The 21709-nt window shown below is 36.5% G+C and overlaps 1 protein-coding gene across 3 annotated transcripts in view; it reads left to right on the forward strand.

Moving 5' to 3' along the window:
• LOC107699226 (high affinity cationic amino acid transporter 1-like) overlaps window positions 1-21224 on the forward strand; it is a 23010-nt gene extending 1786 nt beyond the window's left edge. For 2 of the 3 annotated variants that reach the window (XM_016500424.1, XM_016500426.1), the window contains exons 2-12: window positions 11452-11907; window positions 12017-12175; window positions 12267-12432; window positions 13272-13405; window positions 13535-13757; window positions 15028-15167; window positions 16824-16926; window positions 18495-18703; window positions 18823-18974; window positions 19092-19200; window positions 20603-21224. In XM_016500424.1, the coding sequence (XP_016355910.1) occupies window positions 11538-11907; window positions 12017-12175; window positions 12267-12432; window positions 13272-13405; window positions 13535-13757; window positions 15028-15167; window positions 16824-16926; window positions 18495-18703; window positions 18823-18974; window positions 19092-19200; window positions 20603-20784 (1947 nt within the window). In that variant the 5' untranslated portion in view covers window positions 11452-11537 and the 3' untranslated portion in view covers window positions 20785-21224. Of the gene's footprint in view, window positions 1-8632; window positions 8750-11451; window positions 11908-12016; window positions 12176-12266; window positions 12433-13271; window positions 13406-13534; window positions 13758-15027; window positions 15168-16823; window positions 16927-18494; window positions 18704-18822; window positions 18975-19091; window positions 19201-20602 lie in introns of those variants that run through there. The other variant, XM_016500425.1, reaches the window with a different exon arrangement.
• The last annotated feature ends 485 nt before the right edge of the window (window positions 21225-21709 follow it).

Raw genomic sequence — 21709 nt, forward strand, 5'->3', positions numbered from 1 at the left:
AGGTATGTTTTGACGCTGGGATGCTGGTTTATGCTGGTCCTTTTGCTGGTTTATGCGGGTCCTTTGCCAGCACATGACCAGCATAAACCAGCAAAAAGACCAGCATGAACCAGCAAAGGACCAGCTTAAACCAGCAAAGGACCAGCAAAAGGACCAGCATAAACCAGTAAAGGACCAGCTTAAACCAGCATCCCAGTGTCAAAACATACCTAACCAGCATATGCTGGTTTTTTCAAAAGGGTAAAGATGGATTAGTTTACTCAGAAGCAAAATATAGAGATTATGATCCCAACACAGCCAGTATTCACATGTAATACTCATAGCCATGTAGATGTCTAACCCACAGACAGTGTAAAAGAGAATATAATTTACAAAGAACAACATTATGCTAATAAAAAAAAGCTATTTACTGGTCACTGAGCATGCAGTGTGACATTAGCACTGCCTTTAATAACATTAGCAAACATTATATAATTAACATGCCATTGGTTAGTGTACATTAAAAAAAGTGAACTTTATATCCATTTTAAACCTCATGTTTAAATATTGAACAGTTTATCTGTAGTGTGCATTATATAACATTTCATAATGATTTATTACTTAAAGTTATTCTATTTTGAGTACAGTGATGCTGGGTTTGTTTACAAAGTGTCATATCAGAAAGAGGAAGTTCTTTTGTTTTCATTTACATTTGTTATCTTGCATCATGTTCTTTGTGAACAAAAAAATAGCTTCTACTATTAGGCCTATTTTACATTTTCAATGTCCTTAAATTTTATTTGACTAAAGGATGATAGTAAGTGCTGTATGTTATACGTTAAATTGTCAAAACGTTAAACCATTTGTGACCCTGGACTACAAAACCACTCTTAAGTAGCATGGGTATATTTGTAGCAATAGCCAACAATACATTGTATGGGTCAAAATGATCGGTTTTTCGTTTATGCCAAAAATCATTAGGATATTAAGTAAAGATCATGTTCCATGGAGATATTTTGTAAATTTCCTACCGTAAATATATCAAAACTTAATTTTTGAATAGTAATATGCATTCCAAATAAGTTCATTTGGACAACTTTAAAGGGGTCATATGATGCTTTTTTTAAAGATCATTATTTTGTGTATTTGGTGTAACAGAATATGTTGACATGCTTTAATGTTCAAAAAACACATTATTTTTCAAATACTGTACATTATTGTAGGTCCTCTATGCCCCGCCTCTCTCAAACGCTTCGTTTTCTACAAAGTCCCTCCTTCTGACAAGCGCAGTCTGCTCTGATTGGCCAGCTGACCCAGTGCCTCAGATTCCAGATTTTCAAATAGTTGTATCTCAGCCAAATATAGGCTTATTTATTCAGCTTTTGGTTTTTATTCCTGTGTTTGATTCAAAATCGAAATTAATTAGATTCAAGATATAAAAACAGAGTAGAACTCTAGTTAAAAATGATGCACATTTCTAAACAAGGATTACATTGAATCATGCAGCACATATAATGCATAGTGAAAAATGGCAAAATGAAAGATGTGATGTAAACATTGTTTTAGTGATGATGCAACGAATAATTGAATCAGTTTAAAGGGATTTTAAAATGCTATTTGAACTGATTCAGAGAAAATAATCAAATAATCAAATGTAATGTTGTTTTACAGTTTTCTCTGTATCTTGAAACGCCATGAACAAACTGCAAATATAATGGTCAAGGTGACTTTGCCCTAGTTTATCACATAGTGTTTGAATATTGTGTTTGAGGAAGGTGCAAGCTATATTGATTTCAGGAGAGTTGTAAAATGAAGATTTATATTGTCAAGAAGTGAATAAATTCTGCAAAAATCCACAAAATGCTTTTAAATGCCTGTGTGGTAAAATATGTAGAGCTAAAATTTCAAACTATTTCAATGTATTGAGTGATTACATAAGTTATACAAAAGCTTTATTTTAATTGCCTTGGGTGTGTATGGGCTGTTGCAACTGTAAAAATGCAAAGTTGTTGTGTGTGACCATCCCTGATTAGGTTTGATTCAAGCCCATGTATTTGTTTAATATATGGTTATGTTCTTGTTGACAGATGTCAGTCAGATTACATTGACAGCGAAGGATTTACTGTAGAGTTGAAGGGCGATGGACTGTGTTTGATTTTCAGGGCACGTCGAGTTAAAATGTCATGACTTTGTCTTGGCAGAGTTTTGTTTGGACAGTAAAACAGTCAGATCTGCAGTTATAAAGTTGGCATGAGTAGGCCTGTATAACCCCAGAAATCCCCTTGGGTTGCTTCAATAAATCACCTGTCATCACTATTTTGTTTTGAGGATGTTTGTGGTTTCACATCACTGTAGGGTGGTTTTGTTTTTCATTATTAATACCCTTCAGATTTCAGGAGACAAATTTAATATTGATTAGATTCTGTCTTCTAACGATTCTAATGGATTCACAAGTTTCAAAATCAATGTTCTAAAGCAGCGGTTCTCAATACTGAGAACATTCTGCACGATCCTCTTCAATAATATCCTCTGCATCTCAATCGGGCTCAAACTGATAAGCGATATTAACGACACCTTTGTTTAAAATACAACCGGAGCACATGCCGCTGAGGTGAGGGGCGGGAGGTTTAGACGTGCACTAGAGGAGGTTTAGCCAATCACAACACACTGGGCAAGCTAACCAATCAGAGCCCATCGCCTATTTTTGAGGGCGGGGCTTCACAAAAGCAGGAAATGGTCAGCACATTTCTCAGAGAAGGGACAGAGCGGTGTGTAATAAAGGTAAATTATGTTTAAATGAAGCATTCTTTTTCACATTTTCTTTTTCCCACATTTTTTTTCCCACACTTCACCTTTCCTTTTTTAAAAGTCAAATTTTCTCCATTTTCCCAGTCCAAGATTCAGGTCAATTTTTGTCTTTCTTTCAACTTCGTCCTCTCAAATTCAACTTAATAGGAGGACGAGAAACTCTTCCACAACGAGTAACAGTCTCTCCTTCTCGATGTTGAACCAATACGTGTTTCTCTTGAGGCATTTCAGTTTTAGAACTTGATTCAGGCAATGCAATTAAGTGAGATCTGTTACGTCGATAACTTCCTTGGTCAGTCTTCACAACATAAGATCTTGGTGTTTGTGATGGACCTTGAACTATGCCAGTTGTTTGAGCTGTTCAGGACCTTCTGTCCTGAATTCAACACAGGTACAATTTTTGCCCTGTGTCTTGTGTCAAACCTACACTTTTGTTGCCTTTTCAAGTGTGCATCTTTTTTTCTGAAGTCTCTTAGATTAGGCCATTTGGGAGCAAATTTTTCAGGTACAGTTGGAAGAGTAGTTCTAATCTGTCTACCCATTAAAAGTTGAGCTGGGCTTAAACCTTGAGCCAAAGGAGTAGCTCGGTATGCCAGTAAGGCTTTCTGGGGATCTTTATTTTTACTCAATAGTTGCTTAACTGTACGGACAGCACGCTCAGCTTCACCATTACTCTGTGGATATTTGGGACTACTTGTCAGATGTTGAAATCCATAATCCTGAGCAAAGTTTGCAAATTCGGTTGAAGCAAATTAAGGTCCATTGTCCGTAAAAAGTACTTCTGGCACTCCAAATCTGGCAAAGATAACTTTGAGTCTATCAATTGTAGTAGCCGTTGTCAAAGCAGATAGGTTGGCAACCTCAATATATCTGGAAAAATAATCCACCACAACAATATATTGAGCATTTTTCCACTGGAAAATATCAGATGCAACTCTTTGCCACGGCCTCCGTGGCAACGGGGTACAGATCAAAGGCTCAATTTTAACTTGAGAAAACTGGCAGCATATTTCACACCTTTCTACCATTTCCCGAATATCCCGGGTTACTCCTGGCCACCAGAGAGAATGTTGGGCCCTTCTTATACACTTACTAATCCCTTGGTGACCTTCATGGACTCTTTCCAGCATTTCTTGTCTCATTTTCTTTGGGATTAATACACAATCTCCTTTCAATGTGGATATCATGACGAACTGGCCAATAAGGCAGAAGATGTTCAGAAACAGTTCTCTGATGCAATGGCCAACCTTTTTCTGTAAAGATTCGTATCTGTTTACAGGTTGCATCTAGGGCTTGTTCATCCTTGATAAGCTCAAGTTTTGCTTTAGTGGCAGGAATGTCTGCAATTACTTGATTGATGAAAAGATCACACTCCCTCTCCATTTGATCGTCCCAATCTTCCGATGTCACCATTTTAAGAGGTGCCCGAGAAAGCGTATCCGCTGTAACCAACTGTTTCCCCGGAACATATTCAATGGAGTAATCGAATCTGAGAAGTCTCAAATGAAAGCGCAGAATTCTGGGAGGAATATCATCCAATGCTCTGGATCCTAGTAGAGAAATCAATGGTTTATGGTCAGTTTTCGCAAATCTCAGTCCCAGCAAGTATGAACTAAGTCTATCACATGCCCATGTCACGACCAATGCCTCTTTTTCAATCTGGGCATATCTTGATTCTGCAGATGTCAAACTTCTTGTCTTTAAGCAGCACAACTGTTTTCAACATAATAATATAAATTATTTATAAGCAGCAAATCAGCATGTTAGAATTATTTCTGGAAGATCATGTGACAATGAAGACTGAAGTAATGATGCTGATTATTTAGCTTTGCATCACAGGAATACTTTTTTTTTATGTATATGTATATGTATATATAGTTATTTTACTGTTAGTTATTTTGATATTTTATTCTATTTTTACTGTATGTTTGATCAAATAAGTGCAGCCTTGTTAAGCATAATAAACTTTAAAAGAATAATAAGAATCTTAAAAAAAAAACAAAAAAAACTTACAGACCCCAAACTCTTGAACTGTAGTATAAAAATATATTGGCCATTTCTACTGTTGTTTTCTGTTTCACATACTGTACATGTGCTTCTCACAACCATTATATAGTAGTTGTACTAGATGTACTTGAGTGCATGCCTCAAATTCCTCAGTACAACTTTAATCAGATGTTGACATTCGTCTCAACAAAAAGTCAGCTGAGTCAACTGATCTGGGCATCATGACCTGATTGAAGAGGTGTGTGTACGTATGAACACAATGTGACCGGCTGATGTGTTCAGATGCCTCCCATTTCTGCTGGTGCTCTGTGATTGGTGGAAAATGGGGCAAGGCCCTCTCCCAGCCCACTTACTGGATTTACACTTGACTGAAGCACGAGTTTCCATGCGTGCGTTGCTATATATTAGATATGGATGTGCTTATTTCTCTTCAAGGCTGTGAGTGGCAGATGCTCCAGTATGCCTTGCGCAATCATGTGTTGCCACACAGCAGCATTAGGCTGTATAGTACGTAGGCTTTGTTCCATTGCCCTTCCTCCAAACAAACAGCCCCCAGAACATGAATGTTAACATCGACAGGCATCCACTGAGAATGTATTCAGAAGAGCCTGCTTTTATTCCTAATAAGTAGTTGTTTTGCTTAGTTTAGACCAGTGATTCTTAACCAGGGGACCGGGGCCTACTAGGTGGCCTCAGGAAACTTTCATGGGGGCATTAAGATGACTTAAACGATTTGAAATAAGTCAAAAATACTACCATCTTTGGAAAAGTATGGATATGAATAAACCTTATTTTAAAAGTGTGATTTCTAGACCTGGACAATTCATTAAGATGTTGGGCTGGGAGATCAAATAGGTTGAGAACCACTGGCTTAGACTAATGCATAGGTTCTACGCTGTTTGGTTGGGTTTTGAACTAGATTGAAATACTTTCAAAGGAATAGTTTTTCCAAAAATGAAAATTCTATCGTCATTTTCTTTCTGTCATGTTGTTCCAAACCCGTATGGATTGCTTTCTTCCATGTAACATGAAAGAAGATATTTTGAGGAACTTGCATACCATTAAAGCATAAAGTGAGCAAGGCCTTCATGCTCCGAACATAACAGGTTACTGCATTTAATGCTTTTATTAGTCACCATTGCCAGTATCACAAAAAGCTAATACTAGCCTAAAAAAAAAAAACTCAAGCCCACTGAAGACAAGTAAGCAGTCAGCGATTAAATAAAGTATTTACAAGCAATAGGACAAAAACTACAGTAGAACAAATAAGAAATGCTGCATACATTGTATAAAGTAATTAAATGTACAAAACAGTGCCTATTCTTAACTGTGAAATAAATTAAATATATTTCTTATTAAAGTTGCATAAGTGATTTATTCAAGAGCAGTGAAAGATTATCTCTCTTTTGTTGTTTGATTAAAGGGGTCATATAATGTTGCTAAAAAGAACATTATTTTGTGTATTTGGTGTAATGAAATGTGTTTATGCGGTATAAGGTTAAAAAAACACATTATTTTCCATATACTGTACATTATTGTTTCTCCTCTATGCCCCGCCTTTCTGAAACGCATCGATTTTTACAAAGCTCATTGGTCTGAAAAGCGAGGTGTGCTCTGATTGGCCAGCTATCCAGTGCGTTGTGATTGGCTGAAATACCTCAAGCGTGTGACGGATAGGGATGGGCGATATCTTATCGTTTGCGATATACCGGTAAAAATTCTCCACACGATAAGAATTCATCTTCCCACGATAATAACGATAAAGTCTAGTTGTTGACATATTTCTGTGTACGACTGTGGAGTGACGTGAAGGAAGGCGGACGTGAAATTGAGCAGCTCCTTCTGCAATCTGGAACAGGTTTGGATAGGGCTGTACAGTGCGACAAAAATCGGTCTGAGCCTTGGCCATACAAAGTGTGTTCGCTTTCGCAACGAAACACACAGCGACTTCACAACACGGCGGTGGCGGTGGCAGCAACAATAAAGTTACGACTTCTTTCTTTGCGTGAACATTTGGGCGGCGTTATGCAAATCTCCCCTGCTGTCACTTTAAGAGCTGCCCGGATCCAATGTACTGTTACTCGTGTTTTGTTTCTCAGCTGTTTGCTTTCACTTAATACCTAAATTACTGTGTTTGTGAGGATACTCACAAAGACAGGCATTTTGACATGTGTGTGTATTTAACCGTTCAAGGCCTATAAAGTGGCGAAAGTAACGTTCAATATTCCTGCACTCTATGAATAGCGTCTTCATGTGAGCGCGCCTCTCTGACAGTGCTGAGAAACAGTCTCTCAGACAGCACCCACAAATAGCAAAATGAGTTCTCTTTCGCTGCTAAATATGTTTCAACAGCTTAAAATCACTTGTTTTTAAATTGCAATGCTTGCAAACATGTGCAAACAATAAGTTTCATGTGAACATGTAACCGTGACAGAGACAACAGTCCAAAATCTCTACCAGTTGACAGATTTCTAGTGTTTAATCATGGCTACTGGAATATCACCCACCCCTAGCACTGACATAATTTTTCTTCCTCACATTTTTTTTTTTTATCCAGCACCATGCCCCTTTAGGGGATTCATATTTTTTTAGATCTTGACAGGCATGGCCATTATGAACTGTTTTTATATGGTACAGAGTAGTGGGCGACCGATATATCGGCCGATATTTGGCATTTTTCAAATATCGGCACAAAAAGTATTATAATGATTGCTTTTATATTATTAGTATAAAAAAGGCAAACATTATAATACTTTCTCGTTTTCCGTCAGCATTCAGCAAAGACGCGTTTAAATCATTTAAACAAATCTTTGACAGACTAATGAACATTTAATTTCAAAAATCTTGCAAACTTAGTCAAATCCAGCTGTGAGATCTTGTGAAGTGTGCATTTGTATCATGCATGATCGCGTGTACTCTGCATGATGGTCGGTCTGTGTGAATTGAATGCTGACGGGAGGAGAGTTCTGCTTCACTGGAGATGCGCAATCATCAAACTTAAAACTCAAGATTTCTAATTATGCTGTGCTTCATGCTTTTGCCCAATGTCATATTCATGTCATTTTCACTGTGTGCTGTATGTAAAATGAGTGTTACCTTGGCTTTATTTGAAAAAATATGATTCCCAAAGCCCAATGCACACAAACTTCCCAGATTAGTGAGTGACCTGTTGGTTACAGTGTTTACTTCCTTTTTAATTATATTTTTATTAAATATTTATTTATTTGTGAAAAATACTTTGTCATTTAAAGTATAAATATGTTTATTTTACACATTTATTTTTTAAATCCATTTTCAAATTATTTAACATTTCTTCAATATTAATTCAAATAAATAAAATTATATCTGCTTTATATCAGCCATCGGCCACCCTACTTTCCAAGATATCGGCATCGGCATCGGCTGTCAAAAAAACAATATCGGTCGACCACTAGTACAGAGCAGCATGATCATTCTTCTAAACATCTTCTTTTGTATACCACAGAAAAAACGTCATGCGATTTTGAAATGACATGAGTAAATACTTAGCACAACATAATAATTAGCAACTTTTATGTTATCTCGCTTTAAGTGTCAGAGGTGTTTCTTGACAGAAGGCAGAGACAGGCAGAAACCAAAATCTGATGCAGTGACTGTAGAGGCTTCAGTGACCACCGCAGCTGCTGGTCTTCACGTGACCTCACCGTGTGCTATTTGTGGCCCGAGCTTTGAACGAGTTAGTTGCCACAAAGGCATTGGACTCGTGCTACAGGCAGACACAGGTTTGAACTCCTCCCCTTACTTGTATTTATTACGAGTTCAGAGAGAAAAGACATCATCAAAGGTTTTACTTTACAAATCCTCATTGTGTTTTGATACCTGGAGGAGGTCCTGATCCGAAGCCAGAGCTCAGAGAAAAGAATCACCGGACTTTATTTGTATTTTGAGGATTTCCTCGCTTTGATATTTTGAGTTGGTAAGAAAAAGATCTGAAACTTCAGAGCGCTCTGATTAGCGGCCTCTGTGGGTTTGATATCTTGCCGTTTATGTTATTTGAGTTTCCCATGAAACCCGTTATTGGTTTTGCTCACTAAATGAAGCAATGAAACTCATTTATTTTATATGCTTTAGGGTTTCTCAGTGGCCTTCTGGGAGACTCAAACTTTATATGTGTATTCCAGGCTAAATTATCTTCTGATGTATTTCCTTTGTGTAATCAAACATGAATGGAATATTGTAAATTTGTCTTTGTTTTAACCATGATGTATTACCAGTAGAATGAATGTAATGCATGTCAAGAACACGTTAATGTCATATTAAGTTTTTAAAGTTTTTTTTATGCGTTGAATATAAAATATATATATATATATATACTTAGCATTGAAATTAGACCTAGAATGACCCAAATATCAGAGGCTTTTCATCTTCCTGTTAGGAGCTGATGAAATAAGGTGTCTTGTTACTGTAAACTCTAAAAGGGAATAACACCTTTGAGCGCACATGCCATTCTGTTTATTAGCGTACAGTGTATTTATTACAGGTGTGTCTTATTCTCTCTAAATATGATCAGTGACGTTAGCTTTGCACTTGTGTTTATAAAAAGATCCTACTGTAAAGTTCAAGTGATACCCCAGCTTACGTCCAGTCTGCTTTTGGCTTACAGCTATTACAGTAACGATGAGTAAGAGAAATCACGCTGGTTGTGGAGGTAGTATCAGGCTCAAATATCATCACTATTGTGACTCTCCCAGCTTATGTCAGGATCGCGCTTCTTGCATCATTTATTAACTTAAGAATTCAGAGATTTAAAAAGACTTTTCACATTTTAATTGAATGTTTTTATATATTTATGTCATAAACTAGCACTGCACTATTTAAGAACATTGTGTATGCTGAAACAAAATAAAACAACCCTCTACAATGCGAGTAAATCACTCGCATATGCGACTAAATCTTCACTCTGGCCAGTGTGTGAGTTGGAGGCTAAGTATAAGTTTAGCACAGATATATTTTCACTCGCTGAACACACGGAGCGCTTCAGAGTTTCACTCTCCGTCAACCTATCTGTGATATTTTTCGGTTCATCTGAATGGATGCGCAGTGTACCTGTATTTGACGTACTGTAAACTCTAGTGTGAAGGCGCACGACTGACCGTCGCTTTGTCTCACACACACGAGAGAATTGACGCGCTACATGTAAACGATATTCTTTGTTGTATTTTTCTGTCAAAATAACAGCGTTCCTTTGGAATTCTTCAGCTTTTAAGAACTGCCGGGTTTTCCGGTAGTCGGGCGGAACTAATGCGCAAACGGCAATCTCATTGGCTGGCGCTCAATTATCGTCCCTGTTTTGATTTCAGCAAATCAGTTCGAGCGAACGCACACAACCTGATTAATATTCATGAATCCAGCAGTTCATTAATCCTTATTGCCGTTTTATATTGTTCTTATTAGTAGAATTCGTATCATTATTATCTTATCAGTATTTTTGTTAGTTTTTCCGATTTTTTTTTTTTTTTTACAGAAACACTGAATGACCAAAAAAGCACCACCACCAGTCCGAGTTCAGTTAAAATTACTTATATGCATTCATACATGGTTAGCAATTTTTAATTGTAATTACTAAAGTTCTATCGTTAAATAATACTTGATTATCATATTATAATGCTTGACTGACTGATGTTAAGAGTGTACTTTCAGATATTTAAAACAATGTGCCATTTTACAAATATTTATATATATATATATAAGTCTGGCGAGTAAACTAAAAAATATTTACTAGCCAATGGCGATTCAGTTGCCAAGGTGTCCGTAGAGGGTTGTAAAACAAAGTAAATGGAGGGGAAAACATTGTTAGTATGGCTGATAGAGACAGATAAATTGATTTTGGATTGTCGCACTGAATTTGATGCAGTAATTTACCTTACAGGTGCTTTACAACTTTGAATTTATATTTAATATTATGTAATTTGAAAATGAATAAATATGAAAAAAAAATATCTTGATAAAAATAAATGTAAGATAAAGAGATTTAGATGTAAATAAATACATATAAAAACTGTAAAAAAAATGTTATCTAGTGTCTAAAACTAATATCCGTTTTTCATACTGTACTTTATTATGTTGAGATGCCTAAATTCACTTGTAGCGTTTAATGTTATAAAACAAATTTAAAACATTATTTAGATTTATTTATAGTTACTTGCTAAAATGGTAAAATAAAAACAAAAATATTAAAATACCTGAAATAAATAACTGAAATAAAAATAAAACATAAAAAAGTTTGTTTTATTTCAGCTAATTAACTAAATTTAATTTAGTTTAACTTGATGTACTAAAATAACTACACACACACACACACACACACACACACTTTGTTCAGTGTATATATATATATATATATATATATATATAATGTAAACAAAGCTTTTATTTTGGATGTGATTAATTTTGATTAATCGTTTGACAGCACTAATAAAAACTAAATAGAAGTATGTCTTTAAAATAAAACTCAATTTTAACTATCAGAACAATTGGTTAAACTAAAATGGAATACAAAGTAAAGGTAAAAATGGCAACTTATTAAAACTAAAAATTAATTTGTTACTAACCTTTACTTAAAGCAAACTTTAATAGACGTTTTATCATGTTTATATGCTCTTTCTTTTGTTTTTCCAGGTCATTGGTCCTACAGTGAAGAGCTTGTGTTTGTGTGTGATTGTGTGTGTGTGTGCGCGTGTGTCTGACTGCTTAAAGAAATCAACATGGTCCTTGCCTACATAAAAGGCTTTGGAAAGCAGCTTCTGCGAGTGAAGGTGGTCGACTGCAGCACAGAAGAGTCTCGTCTTTTCCGATGCCTCAACACCTTTGACCTGGTGGCACTGGGAGTGGGCAGCACATTGGGCGCTGGTGTCTATGTGTTGGCCGGGGCCGTGGCACGGGAAAACGCCGGTCCGGGTATCGTCCTCTCATTTCTGATTGCAGCCTTAGCCTCAGTGATGGCCGGACTGTGTTACGCTGAGTTTGGAGCACGTGTACCCAGAACGGGTTCCGCGTATCTGTACAGCTACGTGACGGTGGGTGAGCTGTGGGCCTTCATCACCGGCTGGAACCTCATCCTGTCTTATATCATAGGTGAGAAGAATGCTTCAAGTAGTCAGGTCTAAATCTGGCCTAAAAATGCCAAATATCAATAGTTATAACCCATATTGGCTAACCACACTTATAATGTTCCCTCTCTCAGGAACGTCCAGTGTCGCTCGGGCCTGGAGTGCGACCTTTGATGAGCTCATTGGCAAACATATAGAGAATTTCTGCAGGTTACACATGAGTATGAAGGCCCCTGGAGTGTTAGCAGAGTATCCCGACATGTTTGCTGTGCTCATCATCCTCACACTTACAGGTAAGCCACTGAGAGTCAGGTTATACAAATATACCTCAGTTTGTGTATGTTCAGGAATGCAACAAATGAATATGTTGAGTTTGTTCTGCAGCTTTGTTGGCGTTTGGGGTGAAGGAGTCCGCTATGGTCAATAAAGTGTTCACCTGCATCAATGTTCTGGTCCTGATGTTTGTGGTGGTGTCGGGCCTGATCAAAGGAACCCTCAAAAACTGGAGCCTGGATCCTAAGGAAATCCTCAACCAAACATCCTATGAGAAGTAAAGAATTTATTTATTTTTTCCCTTTGATAGAAGCACAGTATATCTTGTGAAATGTGGATTTTATTATTGTTCAAAGCCAAAAAAGAAACAGGGGAAAGTATGTCACAATTATCTAGCAACAGTTTTTGTTGTGTAACAAATTATCTTAAAAGATCGGATGTTGATTGGATTTTGAGATGTGGTCACAGTGTTTTAAAAAAAATTTAAATAATTTGTTTTAATTGCAATAAAGCTGAAAATATTAGGTAACTAACCAAAATTACTAAAACTGAAATAAAAAGAAATTAAAGTTAAAATGAAATAGTAAAAAAATGAAAATATGTATAAAAATTCAAGATAATTCAAAACACTAGTAATTGGTCCACCAGAAAGACGTCATTTTCACCAGAAGATTGAAATATGACAGGATTAAACATTACAGGGTCACAAAATGAAGAATTTCAATATTTGCATGAATGAACCATTTATAGTAAGATCAATAACATGCATTTAGAAAACCGAACTTACAAGAAAATGAAGCCTGTTTCTGAGACATTTTTCATTGCATATAAGGTAACCAAAAATTCCCCTTGAAAATAAATATATTTAAATTGTAGCATTTGTTGCACTGCCTTTATTTTTTGCACATCATAAAGATGCAGTAATTTAAAGTAATTTAAATTTTAAAATTATACTACTACGGTAGTAAAAATCTAATGAAATTTAACAAGGAAAGTCTTAATGATAATCTAAATCATAATGTGAAAAATGACTATTTTAATGCTCCAAGAAATGGTTTATATTGTTGTCTTTGTCTGAGGGAGATACTATAGCTTGGTACTTGTTTGTATTTGCAGTACGTCAGAGCCGTTGCCGTCTGAAGAGAGGTTGGGTGTTGGTGGTTTCATGCCGTTCGGTTTCTCTGGAGTTCTGTCCGGTGCTGCCACCTGTTTCTATGCTTTTGTCGGGTTTGATTGTATCGCCACAACAGGTGAGTTCTTCCTTTTCTATGACAACACAGTTTAGCTTTTGAGTCGGATCTAACTGAGATGCATTCCAAAGCTTTTTTTTTTGGCTTCCTGTGTAAATAAAGGCCTTTTCCTCTCTGTTTGTGATTCAGGTGAGGAGGTGAAGAATCCTCAGAGGGCGATACCCATTGGCATTGTAGCATCTCTTCTCATCTGTTTCGTTGCCTACTTTGGTGTATCAGCCGCCCTCACGATGATGATGCCGTACTACATGCTGGATAAGAACAGCCCTCTTCCTGTGGCCTTCAAATATGTGGGCTGGGAAGGGGCGACGTACGCAGTAGCCGTTGGTTCCCTTTGTGCTTTGTCCACCAGGTAAGAACTACACAGGTGGTTAACAAGTTATGTCCGTTCTGAGGTGTGTTTGTGTATTTGCATAGCATTGTTTGTTTTAAAGCTGCAGTATGTAATTTCTGTGCCATTTTGGCACCAAACTTCAGAAAAAAAGACATTAGAAATGGAAATGTCTACACAAATGCACAAAATGCTTATTGAAATTATTTAAAGTGGTTGTGGTACACTGTAAAAAAAAAGTTCCGTAAAAAAATGGTAAATGACTGGCAGCTACGGCTGCCAAACAAAAACTGTAAAATTAAAGTAAAATATCATAATTGAAACAAGGAAAAATCTGTAAAATATTTTTTTTTTTTCTGTAAAACCTTTAATGAAAATTTCTGTAAAATTATTGTTTTTGCACTTTATTTCAATTAAGATGTTTTACTTTAATTTTACGGTTTTTGTTAAGCAGCCGTAGCTGCCAGTCATTTACCATTTTTTACGAGTTTTTTTTTTACAGTGTGTTTGTGAAGTTGATTTATTTATTTATTTTTTGCTCTAGATGATATGACCCTTTTAATACCTGAACTGTGAGGCATAAAGTTGTGTGTAACTTAATATATGAATTACTACTAAGTTAATTCAGCTGCAGTGTTCTGAAGTAATTGTAATGTTTTATTTTAATATGATTTACATATTGTTTCATGTTTTAAAGTGTCATGAAAATCTCTTACAAATGTAGATACAGTCAAACATGTTCCACAAGTATTTCAGTGGTGTCTCACAAGCTGTAATGAATGACTACAGAAATAGTTAATGATAGAATAATTATTTTCATGGAATGGGAGACCTGAAGTGGGCGGGGCTTAGCCTAGACATGGTCTCTGATTGGCTTGTTAAACTCTTTGCTGTGGCAAACATTTTTCAGTGCCATCACTCAGGTGTAAATTGTCTATTATTGTGCAAATGTACTATTTTTCAAAAGTTTGGGGTCAGTAAGATTTTGTTTTTGAAAGAACCACATTTATTTGAAATATAAGTCTTTTGTAACATTATAAATGTTTGTACCATCATTTTTGTTAAATAAAAGCATTATTTTCTAAAAAAAAAAATAAAAAAAAATACCTCAAACTTTTGAATGGTAGTATATGTTTGTAGGATCTCAATTCTACAAATCCTCAAAATATGGTTTGCTTTTTCATGACACTTTTTAAAGACAGAGTTGTAAAGCTAATTAGCTTCAGTAGATGTTAAATGCACAAGCTAACTGCACTGCATGGCTTGAATCTGTTTCTCTCCCCTCAACTAGTCTGTTGGGCTCCATGTTCCCAATGCCCCGTGTAATATGGGCCATGGCTGAAGACGGGCTGCTCTTCAAGTTCTTGGCAAACATCAGTGAAAAATCCAAAACGCCTATAATGGCCACTGTAACCTCAGGCATAGTGGCAGGTGAGGACGCTCATTTAAACTATTAACAGACTCACTTTACAGATCTCACAGCGATCCGGCCAACAACCACTCAAACTGCACCATGACTAAACGTATCCACTAAACTCCAGCAATGCCAAAAAATGACCCAACTGCTTTTTGGTGCCAACAATAGGCTTTATTTAAGCCTTTATGTTCAGAGAATTGCAGCAGTGACATTAAACTGTTACTAGACTATACAAAACAACACAGATGTACAGTTTGGTCACATTTATGAATACAAAAAGTGTAAACTTCAAATGAAGTTACATTTCATTCGAGGAGCTGAACTCTAAGGGGTATATTGAGCTTTTGCTCTCCTTTATGTTCAGCTTTAGTGTTGAGGTTAGAGGCATCTGCGATTTTCTGAACCGGGCTCATGTTTACGTTCAGATTCAGATCATATATCCACTCATCCTCCCTCCCCTGCTTGTGTAGTCTGCTGGGCTCCATGTTCCCACTGCCACGCATTATCTTTGCCATGGCAAATGACGGTCTCATCTTCAGCTTCCTGTCTCACGTCAGTGAGAGGAAGACGCCCATCATCGCCACCATGGTGGCCGGACTTCTGTCCGGTAAGCGTAGAGGAGAAATGGATTAAGTAGCATTCATCATGTCACTTTTTCCTTAAGATTTATGATCAAACTCCTGTGAAAAAAGCACTTAAGTGTAATTCATAATGTAATATCTTTGAAAAATTATACTTATGAAGGACGTACTAAGGTACATTTAATTACACCTAAAACCATTTAATTGCATGTTAAGCATTAAATGCAAACATTATTAATAAGAATATATTTCTGTGTTACTGCTAGTGCAAGATGTCTTTTTATAAGTAAGGGACCAACTGTTAACAGGATATGTGGCAATTCTGAGAGAGGATATGGTGTCATTACATGGGCCACGCATAATCTAAACGAATGAATAGTGTTGTTTGTTTTCTCTTTAAATGACACATCACTAACTATTTCTTAATGTTTTGACAGGTTTTAACATATTGTCTATTTTTATTGACTTCTTGTTGGTGGTTATGAAATGTTATATGCCACAAGTTATATGTTTACAATTCACTATTAATGTTAACACTGAAATAACACTACTGTTCAAAAGTTTGGGGTCAAATTTGTTTAAGAAATTAATAATTTTATTCAGCAAGAATGCATTGAATTGATCCAAAGTGACAGTAAAAACCTTTACATTGTTACAAAGAATCAACTATAAAATTTCATAATTATTAATAAATGTTTCTTGAGCAGCAAATCAGCATATTAGAATGATTTCTGAAAGATTGTGAAATAGACGACTGAAGTAATGACTGCTTAAAATTCAGAAATAAATTGCATTTTAAAATATATTAAAAATAGATAAGTTACTTGCAATTGTAACAATATTTGACAAAATTTCAGTTTTTACTGTATGTTTAATCAAATAAGCTTTGGTGAGCATAAGATACTTTTTTTTTTTTTAAAGCATAAAAAAATCTTACTCACCCCAAATGTTTGAATGGTAGTTTATTAATATGTATTCTGATGACAATATTAACACAACAGAATTAGTATTCATGAACTTGTTATAGATATTACAGTTAATACAGCAGAATCATTGTCCTGCAGTAACACACTCCTCTTCTCTCCACAGCGGTGATGGCTTTCCTGTTTGATCTGAAAGATCTGGTTGATCTCATGTCCATTGGCACTCTGCTGGCTTACACACTAGTTGCAGCCTGTGTCTTAGTCTTGAGGTATGGCTTCAGATTTTCCAAGACTGTTTAACATAAAACAAAAGAGTTTGATATTTCTGCTGTCTAACATTGCAAGTAGTTTCTTTTTTTATAATTGTTAATCATTTTGCCTTATTTTCTTATTAATCACACTGAATTAATTTTAAAGTGACAGCCCAGTTTTCAATGTATTCATATCATTATTGTGGTATAATTAGTTTTTGTTAATATTTTATATTGAATATAATATTTCTTTTTTTGCATGTTATTTCTGTAATTTTTGTTTTCATTTTAATGTTAAAGGGTTACTCACCCAAAATGAAAATGTTGTCATTAATTACTCACTCTCATGTCGTTCCAACCCCGTAAGACCTCCGTTCATCTTCGGAACACAAATTAAAAGTGTATAAAAGGTATCCGTGTGGTGCGGCTGACACAGAACAGCATACGCTGTTTGCGTTCAGTGGATACTCTCCAAAATGGCGCTACGGTGACACGGAGGAGATAAATTGTTGAATAAAGTAGTTTTTTTTTGTTTTCTTTGCGTACAAAAAGTATTCTCGTAACTTCGTAAAATTACGGTTGAACCCCTGATGTCACATGGATTATTTTACAGATCTCCTTTGCTATGTTTCTGCACCTTGATCGTGGTAATTATATTGCTGTCTATGGGAGGGTCAGAGAACTCTCAGAATGCATCAAAAATATCTTAATTTGTGTTCCAAAGATGAACGGAGGTCTTACGGGTTTGGAACGACATGAGGGTGAGTAATTAATGACAAAATTTTCATTTTGGGGTGGAGTAACCCTTTACATTTTTAGTAATTTTTTTGTGATTTTTATTTATTTATTTACTTTTAAATGTCTATAGATTTAGGTTTAGATGTAGTTAATGTTTGTTATTTCTAATAAACTTTTTTTTTTTTTTGGGCCAATGCCAAGTTCTGTAATGAAACTCCAGTTGGTGCAGGCTGATGGGTGCTTAATGCAAAATGATGATATTCACAGTAGGGCTGCATGATAAATCGCATGCGATTGTCATGTGCATCTCGTCAGCAAAGCCGGTTCTTTCAAGATGCGCATGACAATCACATGCGATTTATCGTGCAGCCCTAATTCACAGCGTTAAACTACTTGGCACAAGTTGATTGGTTCATGTTGCATATGCAGCCAATAAGCTTGCTGCTTTACATTTAAATGGCTTCCTCTGAAACCCTCCACCCCCCCAGCTCCACCTTATAGATCTGCTGCACATACGCTCACAGAAGTGAGTACACCCCTCACATTTTTGTAAATATTTTATTATATCTTTTCATGTGACAACACTGAAGAACGTATGCATTGGCAGTAGCAAGTTCTTGTACTTGCTTTGCAGCAGCAGCAATAATATATAACAACAGCAATAACCAACAGCAGTAGCAATTCAGCAGCGTAGCAGATCTATTCCGCCAAGACCAAATACATTAACATTGTCATATCCATTAGCATGCTAAAGTCTTTCAAGAGTTGTCATAATAGAAATAGTTATAGTTTTAGTAAACAATAATAACCATAATTGATGGTTAGATTATTATATCTCTCTCTCTCAGGTACCAGCCAGAGCAGCCCAGTGTGAATGTCCAGTATCAGAGAGCCAGCTGTCAGGAGGAAACCGAGGCCGACTCCATCAACGAGAGCAGTGCTGGTTTCCTGCCTGGATCTCAAGATCTCTGCACCCTCAGCAACCTTCTGTCCCCCAAAAATGAGGAGCCGTCTCGTCTCTCTGGCTTCACCGTCAACATCTGCACCAGTGTATTAGGTTAGACACGTGCGGATGTGTTTATCAGCCTAGACACTTTATCAGCCTTGAGTTCTAATTAGATCAGCAATTAATTGACTTCACAGTGTGAGTCACGGCTTCCCTTCCTCTTTGTGCAGGTGTTCTGGTGTGTGTGTTCTGTGTCGTTGCGGTTCAGGGTGGATTTCAGATCTGGGCTCTTATGGTTCTTGCCAGTCTGGCTGTGGTTTGTTTCATCATCACCATGTTAATATGGCGGCAGCCTGAGAGCAAGACAAAACTGTCTTTTAAGGTAAACAAATACCTGCATGCACACAGAGGGAGTTTTATAATCCGTGTTTATAGCGGTTTGTAAAGATAGGCGGGTGTGTGTGTGTGTGTGTGTGTGTGTGTGTGTGTGTGTACCCAGGTTCCTCTGCTGCCGTTCCTTCCCGTCCTCAGCATGTTCATTAACGTGTACCTGATGATGCAGCTGGATGCAGGCACCTGGATGCGCTTCGCCATTTGGATGGCCATAGGTAAGTCAATAATTCATCATCATGCATTCATTGTTTTGCACAGGACTTCATGACACTATGGTGGGTGGACGTAGGATCTTCTAGGAGGGTCCTAGAAATGTTTAAGTAAAATACACCTAGTGCACTTTGAGAGCAAAATTAAGAACTCAAACCTGTTTTCTGACCAAACTGAACAAAATAAAAAAAAATGTCTTTACATTTCCAAATGAATTGAATAGTATATATTTATTATTATCATTATTAATAACAAGACGTTAATGCATTGCTATTGTAATACATCTGCACTGTGAAATAAAACATTAATTTCATAATTATTTTAATCACAATACCGGCCAAAGGTTTAACATTTTTCAGTGTTTTTTTTTTTTTTCATGCTCACCAAGGCTGCAAAAAAATAAATTTTTATTCAGCTGTTTTATCAGTTGTTTTATTTTAATATATTTTAAAATGTTATTTATTCATTTTATGGCAACACAAGAAACATTTCATAGTATTATTGATGTTGAAAACAGTTTTTGCTTCTTAATATTTTGTGGAAACAGTGCTACACTATTAAATCAAGACTGACTATGAGATTTATGATGATACAAAATAATTCTATTGCAATAAATTATGTTCAGTGAACCAATAATAATTGAGCAGCAAATCAGCATATTAGAATGATTTCTGAAGGATCATGTGACACTAAAGACTGGAATAATGATGCTGAAAATTCAGCTTTGCATCACAGCAATAAATTACCTTTTAATGTATCGGCCTTTTCAAATAGAAAAGTTATTTTAAATTGTAATAATATTTCACATTGTCACATAAATGCAGCCTTGGTGAACATAAGATACTTCTTTTAAAAAGGGCTCAAAATTGTAATTATTCCAAACTTTTGACTGGTAGTGTATTTTACTTAATTTCTTAACAGAATGCTTTACAAATGCTTTGCATTATACATCTAGTGAAGTGCTGTGAACTACTGCCTACAGAAATAGTAGAAATTATGCAACTGCCAAAATAAAGTGTCCTAAATTCCCAAACGTATGTTAAATTCACAGCACTGTATTTACTGCGAACTGAGATGCTGAAGACACTGGATCATGAGCTGCTCACATATAAATGAACACAGGGCTGCGCCTCATGCTGAAACAGCACAACAGCCTGAATACTTAATTCAGTTGTAGCCTTTTAGGATTTGATAAGTGCACTATGCTAGAACTTAAGTTAAAATTTGTTGCGTATCGCATCACGTCTAGTTAGGATGGGGAAATGCACAGCCTTAAATGGCTAATCACAGCAACATGATAAAACACAATAAATGGGTAGTTATTAATAATCAAAATACATTTTTATTACAGACAGAAAACAAGTACAAGGTCGTTTGCTGTCCTTGACCTTCTGTGTTTCTTTCTAGGTTTTGTTATTTATTTTGGCTATGGAATCTGGCACAGCACAGAGGCGGCCTTGGCCAGTAACGACACAGAAGCCATCAACACCTTCGAACCAACAATGACAAATGGACCAGCCACACCTGAGAAAGAGGCTTTCTTGAGCAACGGTATTAATGTCAGAGCAGAGGAGAGCAGTGACCCTTGAAATACCCTGTTACGGATGGAATTATGTGCTCACTATACCGATGTATGTGACTTACAACTGAAACGTCCAAACCGAGAGCTGCTATTGATGTTCAAGACAATGTCCTTTATGTGTTACTGTAGGTCCGAAGCACCTCTAAGCAGCATTACAACATGTGGCTATTATTATTTGCCTGTTATTCAGGTAAAACGTGAAGGACAGAATTAATGATTATTGTGTACATAAGGATGTACACTGCATTATTGGAACAGTCGGTTCTTCCTTTGTCGAATTGGTTTATTTTTATCTATTTATTTTTGTTGCATGTTGCGGTCATACTTGATAAAAATTATTTTGAGCAAAACACATTTGTGGTGCGCATTTTGTATGTAATTTACTAGGGGTGCTCCGATTGATCGGCTACCGATCACTATCGGCCAATAATCACGTTGGGATGTTTGATCGGCAGTCTCTAAAATGGCCGATCTCAAGCTGATGACGCTGCAGTGAGAGGTTTGGCATGACATGCAGCGGCACTGTCTCAGTCTCTGTCCGGCGCGGGTAAAATAATTATAATGCTGAAGGTGAGGTACTCACGCCAGGTACACATTACTCCGTTTGCAGTGCATACGTGGTGCATATTTTTTCTGCGCTCATGTTAACGGATTAAAGCGTTCACTGCACACGGTTGTGGTCCAGTAGTGCGTTTCCAGTAGCGGTGAGTCTGCAGCAGTGCAGAGATCGTTTCCGCACCGAGTCTATTGCTGCGCTGCAAGCGCTGAATTAAAGTAACAGCGCAATGTTTGCAGTAAATATGAACATGGATCGACACGAAAATGTAGTAATTACACCATAAATGCATATTATTAAAGTCTGTTTCACAGTCAACACATATGGCTTTTTGGCTAGGTTTAAAGGGATAGAGCACTTTTAGATAAAGAAGGCA

The sequence above is a fragment of the Sinocyclocheilus anshuiensis genome, unplaced genomic scaffold (genome assembly GCF_001515605.1).
Source record: "Sinocyclocheilus anshuiensis isolate Anshui unplaced genomic scaffold, SAMN03320099.WGS_v1.1 scaffold242, whole genome shotgun sequence".
Lineage (NCBI taxonomy): Eukaryota > Metazoa > Chordata > Actinopteri > Cypriniformes > Cyprinidae > Sinocyclocheilus > Sinocyclocheilus anshuiensis.